At 47.0% G+C, this 8,870-nt stretch overlaps 1 protein-coding gene across 2 annotated transcripts in view; it reads left to right on the top strand.

The window, feature by feature from the left end:
- The window catches only part of aig1 (androgen-induced 1 (H. sapiens)), a 35,426-nt gene extending 26,798 nt beyond the window's left edge, over positions 1 to 8,628 (top strand). For both annotated transcript variants that reach the window (XM_028605666.1, XM_028605665.1), the window contains exons 4-6: positions 4,521 to 4,636; positions 4,945 to 5,111; positions 8,582 to 8,628. In XM_028605666.1, coding sequence (XP_028461467.1) covers positions 4,521 to 4,636; positions 4,945 to 5,111; positions 8,582 to 8,601 — 303 coding nt within the window. In that variant the 3' untranslated portion in view covers positions 8,602 to 8,628. The remainder of the gene's footprint in view (positions 1 to 4,520; positions 4,637 to 4,944; positions 5,112 to 8,581) is intronic.
- Positions 8,629 to 8,870: the final 242 nt, after the last annotated feature.

Here is an 8,870-nt window from a genome sequence, read left to right as displayed (position 1 = left end):
ATAGAGAGACCTAGAAACAGAAATAGAGAGAGGGACAGCAAGTATAAAGGGAGTATTATTTACGAGCAGCGAGTCCTTTCGACAGACTAAACTTAAACACGACCAAGAGACTGGAATTCCACTGAGGCACGCTGGGTAAAAGTGCAGCGTCAGGGTGTGTGTGTGTCTGTGTGTTATAATGATGGGAGGGAAACCTAGAATTTTAGACCCCAGGAGAGAGAGCGAGAGACAGAGCTATTCTGTCCTTCCTCAGAGATGTTGTTACTCTTGTTAGTTTGCACACGCGGTACTTGGCGTCTTTAGTCTGACCTCTTTTCAAAATCCTCTGAGGGGGGAAACCCGAGAAGCCGATTGGTCAAAGTAAGGTTGTGACACAGTGACCTTCCCCTTTGGCTGTACAGTATACAAAGCACCCTGCTGTGTCAAATACACACACCGGTAATTTTCCTGGTAAATAAAATTAGAATTTCTGAGAATTGGGAAAACTCTCACAGATTGTCTTCAAACATGGTGACAGTGATGGCAAGATAATATATATACATACATACATATATACATGTTTGCACGTGGCCAGCTATTTTCATAAACGGACATTTCAACCTCTACGTTTAAAAAAAATAACATTGTGCACAGCTGTCAGTTTTCAGAAAAGTGTTTGTTTACATGTACCCGTTTATATATGCTGTCAAGCAGCACGCCAAACCTGTAGGTGGCGGTGTAACGAGAAGCTCAAGCCCACGTTAGCCAATCAGAATCCCGAAAACGGCAACAATCACTTCCTCTCTCTTCTCTTCCTCACTTCCTCGGCTGCCTAAACCTCCATTTGTCTCAGTTTATGTTCAAAAAACGTGCAAACGAAGATTTCAAAAATCTCCACTCTGGCCGGAGTTTTTAGAAAGAATTGTTTTCAGAGGTGAATTCTCCGTTTGCGTGTCAACGAAGGGCACAAATGAAGGGAAACGTCTCAGTTTTTCGCACAATTACAGATGTCGCTCTTTTCAGGTCTAAACTCAAAACCTACCTGTTTAGAATGGCTTTTAATACGCAGTAGTGGAGTGACAATTTCCTCTTCCTGATTCTGTGTAACCTTTTATGATTTTACGTTTTTTTACGTTTCATTCTTCTTATTGCAAGATATGTTGTTCTATTCTTAGTTCCAGATGTGAAGCACTTTGGATACCTGCTGGTTGTTGTAAAGCGCTATACAAATACATTTTGATTGATTGATTGAGTTTTTCAAAATAACCGTGCACGTGTAAACGGGGCCTGAAACGAAAAATGAAACGCAAAAATACTTTTTTAATCTCTTAAGTAGGTATATTTTCAGCTTCACATAGCCAGGTTTCCCCATAGTTTATAGAGGAGTTGCCCAGCGTCGCTTACAATAAAGAAATGCTTTAACGCCAGTGGGAATTATATACGGTGGCATCAGAAATGATTCGGACCCGTAGATTAAATTGTCATTTTTGCCCACCAATCACTCAACCACTCTGCGGCCCATAATGACAAAGAGAAACATGGTTAAGTATTCTGACCCTTTGCTGAGGCACTTTAAACTGTTATGAGGTGTGTCCCGTTGGCTTCAATTATCATTGAGACGTGTCTAGAGCTTGATTGGAGTCTGCCTGCGGTAAAATTGAATTGATTGGACTTACTTAGGTCGACTTGAAGCGGTTTAAAGTTTGTGTTGACATGCTAGACATTTCAATCCAAGCTTGAAAAAAGGCATTGCGGCCAGAGTAGCTGCTTGTCCAAGCCTTGGCCCAGACAGTCCGACCAGACGGCCGGCCCTCGGCAGAAAAGGCAGTCGGACTGATCTTCCCGAGTTGGTCAAAAAAGTGCCTCGGAACGCATCAAAGCAACGAGACGTAATAGGTCTCCATGACAGCAGGCGGCGCTTATCTGTATTGTTGTATCTTATTGCCCAAAAATGATAAACGCGTCACATGTGTCTGGTTTCTCCGGAAATCCAAAGCCAGACTGTCATGGCGGCTCGTTCAGAATCCGATCTCATATTGTCCTAAAATAGTTCACTGAAACGTGTTTCTGAGAACATTTGAAGCGAGAAATAGGCCGTGCAGTTGCTGAATCTGTCTTCATTTCAGCTCAACAAAGGTCAGTTTAAAAGATTTTCATCAGATTTTGAGAGACTCTAGTCACGCTCATCCCGCTCCTCCGTTTCCGGGTTAGCTCTCCACCAATCAGGTGGGTCATTTGAATCCGACTGTCGGCAGTGCCTGCCTTCCGATTCAACATGTCAAATGGGCCAAAATGCAGGCCGATGGCCCCTCGGACTGACGACGGCACGGAACACACCGAACAGACTCGAGTCACTGACCTCGCCAGACTGTCCGACACTCTCTCGATACTTCCTGCTTCTGAACTGGTTGCAGTTCCACTCTGGTTCCACATGAGGGCGCTCACAGGCGAGTGCAGAATGAATGGAGGTCTATGGAGCTATACGCCTCAAAATCCACTTTTCTCAGGATATCATTTTTTTTGTCTAGTACTTTGAATGTTGCATTCGAAAGGGGAGGCTAAGAAAATACACACTGCTGGGTGTTAGATTTTTTTAAAGGAGCTTTTCTGTTCTTTTAAAATGTCAATGACGTCATACACATCGTACGGCGAGCTCTGAGTCACTTCCTTTTCTCTCTCTCTCGAGGCACCGACAACACAGCTGACAGGTTAGAGTCTCCCTGTCAATACACGTGCTAGGAAGAGTTTTGGTTTGCTAATGTTTTAAAGACCACGCCGAAATATTCACTCTGACATTCTGGTTCTGCTTCGGATGCCAGCGAGCAACATCTCTGGTCGTAATCAGTCCTTCACTGACCAATCAGCATTCATTAGCAGAATGCTAGCGTGTCATGGGCAACAACGACTCAACCTGTAAGAAATCAAAAGGACATAAGTACTCGTTCATTCAACGTTCGACCTATAATCCGTGTCGAACTTGCAAAAACTATAATCAAATCTGAGATTTGTCAACGGCAATCAGGCGAAAGAGCCAAATTTAGCCGTCTAGCTCCATAGACTCCCATTCATTTTGCACTGGCCCGCGATCACCCCCAGTGGAACTCTGGTGGAACTGCAACCAAATTCGGTACAATGGGGCTGGATAGGGAGTGGAACGGCTTTCCGTAGACGGGCTCTGGGTGGATTCACAAAAGGAGACCGAAAAAGGCTGCGATTGGTCAGTTCGCTATGCTTCTGTTTTCTCCTACAATGTTTTTTTGTTTTTTTTTGATTGTTGCGAGTGAAGATAAAAGAAATTCAGTAATTGTCTCATTTGTTTCGGAAGACAATGTAAATGATGCAATTTCACGGCAATACTTTCCGTCCCGTTGTCACAGAGTGAATGAAAGAATGCAAAGACAGTTACTGCAGGAAATATGACCAGATCACGAACGCTACATCGCTCTCCAACCCCTTGTGTCACAATGAAATCCAGCTTTAAAGGATTTCTTAAAATTGCGAGATAACAAACTGGTCTAGTGCATGCAAATTAAAAATGATGAAATTGACATGTGGGTAAAGGCATGTTCTCCAGTTCAAACTAGACCTAAGGGGGTTGAGTCAGTGTGGGAACGATTAACAGATGGAAGAAGAATCCCAGTCGTCGTTTTTCTCACCGCTAAACGTAACGAGGCCGACGGCTGGAGACAAAAGAGCTCAGCGGTCTGACTTCGCCCAGGTTGAATACTCACACACACACACACACACACACACACACACTGATCTACAGCTGTGCGAGAGTGCAAATGAAGTAGGAGGTCTCAACTCTGCTGAGACAATTACGCCTGTGTGTGTGTGTGTGTGTGTGTGTGTGTGTGTGTGTGTGTGTGTGTGTGTGTGTGTGTGTGTGTGTGTATGAGAGAGTGAGAGTGTGTGCGTGTGTCTTTTGTGTCTGAGTGCCCCCTGGTGGACAAAGAGCGTACTTCAAGTGAAGGCAGACAAGGGTACACATTAAACACTTGATTTTGATTGATTGATTTTAATTTTAAGTTTGGAAACCAAACAAGACAGCTGTATCAATTATGCAGGGAGGTGTGTGTGTGTGTGTGTGTGTGTGTGTGTGTGTGTTATTCCCAGTTTTGGTGTGTGTCTGTTTACCGCAGCCACACCTATTTGAACCCAATTCTCGTGTGTGTGTGCTTTTTTTTTTTTTTTTTTTTTTGGAGAAACAGCTTCACCGGAAAATAGCAGCACATGCCATGCCCTCCATTAAATGTGTTTGTGTGTTTAGGTGGATTACACAGGTATCTACACACACACACACACACACACACACATGCACAGACGCTGTATATAGACATGAATGAATTATTCAAAGAGAACAGACAAAGTTCCCAGAGATCCATCCAAAAAGTTCAAAGTTTTTGTTTGTCACTTTTCCTATTCGTTCGAAAGTTTCTAGGCTCACTTAACACAAATTGTAGCATCGTATTTATTCTCTATCCTAATGTCCGTCTCTCTCTCTCTCTCTCTCTCTCTCTCTCTCTCTCTCTCTCTCTCAGCACACCACTGTTCTTCCCTTCATCATCATCGAGATGCGGACCACCCGCCATCGGTACCCCGGCAGATCGTGCGGTCTGGCGGCCGTGTGCTGCTTCGGCGTGGGATACATCCTCTGGTACCAAAAAAAAAAAAAAAAAAAAAACTGTTCTCCTGTTTCCAACGCTCCGTGAACACCACATACACAAACACGTCCGAGCCGGGTTGGAAACCCGTATTTTCATACGCTTCGTTGATCTGATTGGTTGATTTAGCCCGTCTATCACCAACATAGGTGCTAGACAGATGGTTAATCCAATCAGCTAACCAGGATTTTCACCCCTTCCCAAAAGTTCTCAAACGGAGAGTCAGGTTACAGTCCACTTTGTGTGTATAAAATGTGCCCTCAATGCATGTTAACTCCCCTGTGTCCCCCACCCCACCCAGGACCTGTTGGGTGCACCAGGTGACGGGCGTGTGGGTGTACCCGGTGCTGGAGCGCATCACTCCGCTGGCTCGGGTCGCCTTCTTCAGCGCCATGACGGCGGTGATTTGTGTTTTCTACACCCTCGGAGAAATCCTCAACAGCTACATCTGGGACCAGCCGCACACAGGTAGACCACGACACCCACCGGGTCAGGTAGACCGGTAGACCACGACACCCACTGGGTCAGGTAGACCGGTAGACCACGACACCCACTGGGTCAGGTAGACCGGTAGACCACGACACCCACTGGGTCAGGTAGACAGGTAGACCACGACACCCACCGGGTCAGGTAGACAGGTAGACCACGACACCCACTGGGTCAGGTAGACAGGTAGACCACGACACCCACTGGGTCAGGTGACCCACGACACCCACCGGGTCAGGTAGACAGGTAGACCACGACACCCACTGGGTCAGGTAGACAGGTAGACCACGACACCCACTGGGTCAGGTAGACCACGACACCCACCGGGTCAGGTAGACAGGTAGACCACGACACCCACTGGGTCAGGTAGACAGGTAGACCACGACACCCACCGGGTCAGGTAGACAGGTAGACCACGACACCCACTGGGTCAGGTAGACAGGTAGACCACAACACACACTGGGTCAGGTAGACAGGTAGACAGGAAGACCACGACACACACTGGGTCAGGTAGACAGGTAGACCACGACACCCACTGGGTCAGGTAAACGGGTAGCCCACGACACCCACCGGGTCAGTTAGACAGGTAGACCACAACACCCACCGGGTCAGGTAGACAGGTAGACCACGACACACACTGGGTAAGGTAGACAGGTAGACCACGACACACACTGGGTCAGGTAGACAGGTAGACAGGAAGACCACAACACACACTGGGTCAGGTAGACAGGTAGACCACGACACACACCGGGTCAGGTAGACAGGTAGACAACGACACACACTTGGTCAGGTAGACAGGTAGACCAGGACACACACTGGGTCAGGTAGACAGGTAGACCACGACACACACTGGGTCAGGTAGACAAGTAGACCACGACACCCACTGGGTCAGGTAGACAGGTAGACCACGACACCCACTGGGTCAGGTAGACAGGTAGACCACGACACCCACTGGGTCAGGTAGACAGGTAGACCACGACACACACTGGGTCAGGTAGACAGGTAGACCACGACACACACTGGGTCAGGTAGACCATGACACACACTGGGTCAGGTAGACAGGTAGACCATGACCCACACTGGGTCAGGTAGACAGGTAGACAACAACACCCACTGGGTCAGGTAGACAGGTAGACCACGACACACACTGGGTCAGGTAGACAGGTAGACAACAACACACACTGGGTCAGGTAGACAGGTAGACCACGACACACACTGGGTCAGGTAGACAGGTAGACAACAACACACACTGGGTCAGGTAGACCGGTAGACCACGACACCCACTGGGTCAGGTAGACAGGTAGACCATGACCCACACTGGGTCAGGTAGACAGGTAGACAACAACACCCACTGGGTCAGGTAGACAGGTAGACCACGACACACACTGGGTCAGGTAGACAGGTAGACCACGACACACACTGGGTCAGGTAGACAGGTAGACCACGACACACACTGGGTCAGGTAGACAGGTAGACCACGACACACACTGGGTCAGGTAGACCATGACACACACTGGGTCAGGTAGACAGGTAGACCACGACACACACTGGGTCAGTGAAAATTCATCTTGGGCATTCGAGAGAAACGAAATGGCGACACAGCGCGCATAAACGCACAATAAACATACAGTTCATCTACGTAGAAACATAATCATACATTATCTCATCCCATGCTTCAATGAACATCTAATAAACCTCACACAATACACCCACACCCCTAAATGCATTGAAGCAGCTGCCATGTGATTGGTTGATTAGATAATTGCATTAACGAGGAATCTTACAGGTGTTCCTAATAATCCTTTAGGTGAGTGTATATATATACACACACACACATACACACATAGTGTATATATATACACATAGTATAAGAATATTGCACATCAGGCATTGCACATTATTGTTATGTTTTGTATGTTTGTTTTTTTTTAAGACTTGTGTTACAGTATCTCTCTGCAGCTGACCTTATGTACAAGGCTGAAGCAAACTAATTTAAAACTGAATTTAAATTAAAATGCTGTCGAACTGTGGGCGGTTAGCTCACTTGGTAGAGCAGGCGCACAAATCTAGAGGTTTATTCCTCGACGCAGAGGGTCCAGGGGCTTTCAAGTCCGACCTGTGACCGTTTCCTGCACGTCTTCCCCTTCCCTCCCCCCTTTCGTATCTGAGCCGTCCTGTCCATTAAAGAGCAGAATACGTCATTTTTAAGCGATACGAGAGCAAGTGAGAAGAAATGTGAGACCTGACATGGAAACTCTGAGTGAAAGCAGTTTAAAATCCTTGTTTTCCATCCATCAAAATGTCACCCATATAATATATAAACCTTGTTATACCACTTAAATTAAGTTATGATACAACTACAGTAGAAGGACACTCGGTGAGTCCGCGCCCTATCTCTCTACGTCAACGAAAGTATACGTTCATTTACCCATGCACCCCGGGATTCGGATCCGCTCCAAAATGTAATGGGTTTTTCCATGTCCCATGCTACACCCTTCCACCAAGTTTCACGAAAATCAGGCCTGTAGTTTTTTACAGACAGACGAACCAACCCCCAAACCGAACCGAAAGCATTACCACCGTGGCGGCGGTAAATGTGTCCCGTTGAAAGCACGTTAACCTAAAAGCTACTAAAACTGCCCAATAGCTCAGACAATGGCAAAAAAAAAAATAAAATCTGAAATGGATGGCGGAGGGCAGATTTCGAAGCGATGTGCACGAAATTTAGGATGTCCGCTAAACAAAATTTCTGAAGTCACATCTTTGCTTGCGGACTGTAGAAAGGAAGCCGAAATCTCGCTGAGAAGTTCAACGTGAACTTTTCTTAGATTGGTCGGTCAGTCTGAAAAGTATTAAAAAGCAGAAACGGACAAGGCCTCTGCCGACCAGTCGCCTCCCTCTTTCCCACACACACACACACACACACACACACACACACACACACACACACACACACACACACACACACACACACGCGCACACGCGCATACACACACACATACACACACACCCATCCATCTGACCCACCAGAGAGAGAAAATCTGCTTTTCTCTAGTTTGACTCAACTTAAGATAAAACGCACACACACACCCACACACACACAGACCCACACACACACACACACCACACACACACACACACACACACACACACACACACACACACACACACACACACACACACACACACACACACACACACACACACAGTGAAGCGGTGAGCAGGGAGAGAAATGCCTTTTTAAAATGTAGCCAATCCTCTTGACTGCTTTTTCCAGCTCTCTGTCACCATGGAAACCCAAACTCATAGCACAATTAGATACATGAAATGAACACACACACACACACACACACACACACACACACACACACACACACACACACACACACCTCCCTTCTGACCGTCTGCTGACTCCACAAAGTTCACCCTCCTCTCTTTCCTCTTTGTTTCAGAAAAGTTCAAAGGCGAGTGATCTCCTCTAAACCGTGGGGGGTGGGTGGGGGGGCGCAGGAGTCGGACAGAAGAGGACGAGTCGCGCCCCCACCCCCACCCCCACCCCCGCCCCACCCAGGACAGCACAAGAACCGACAAACAAGCGACCTCTGGCGGAAGTGGAAGAGACCATTTACCCTTTTGAACTATACCCAATAACGTAGAAAACCATCCGTTCCATGTAAATCTAGAGGAAAAGGTGACCAATGAAGTCCACACTTTCTGTGTGTGTGTTTTCCAGTGGCAAAA

This window comes from Perca flavescens, chromosome 18, assembly GCF_004354835.1.
Source record: "Perca flavescens isolate YP-PL-M2 chromosome 18, PFLA_1.0, whole genome shotgun sequence".
In the NCBI taxonomy this organism is placed as follows: domain Eukaryota; kingdom Metazoa; phylum Chordata; class Actinopteri; order Perciformes; family Percidae; genus Perca; species Perca flavescens.
This window is presented reverse-complemented; position numbering and strand designations above follow the sequence as displayed.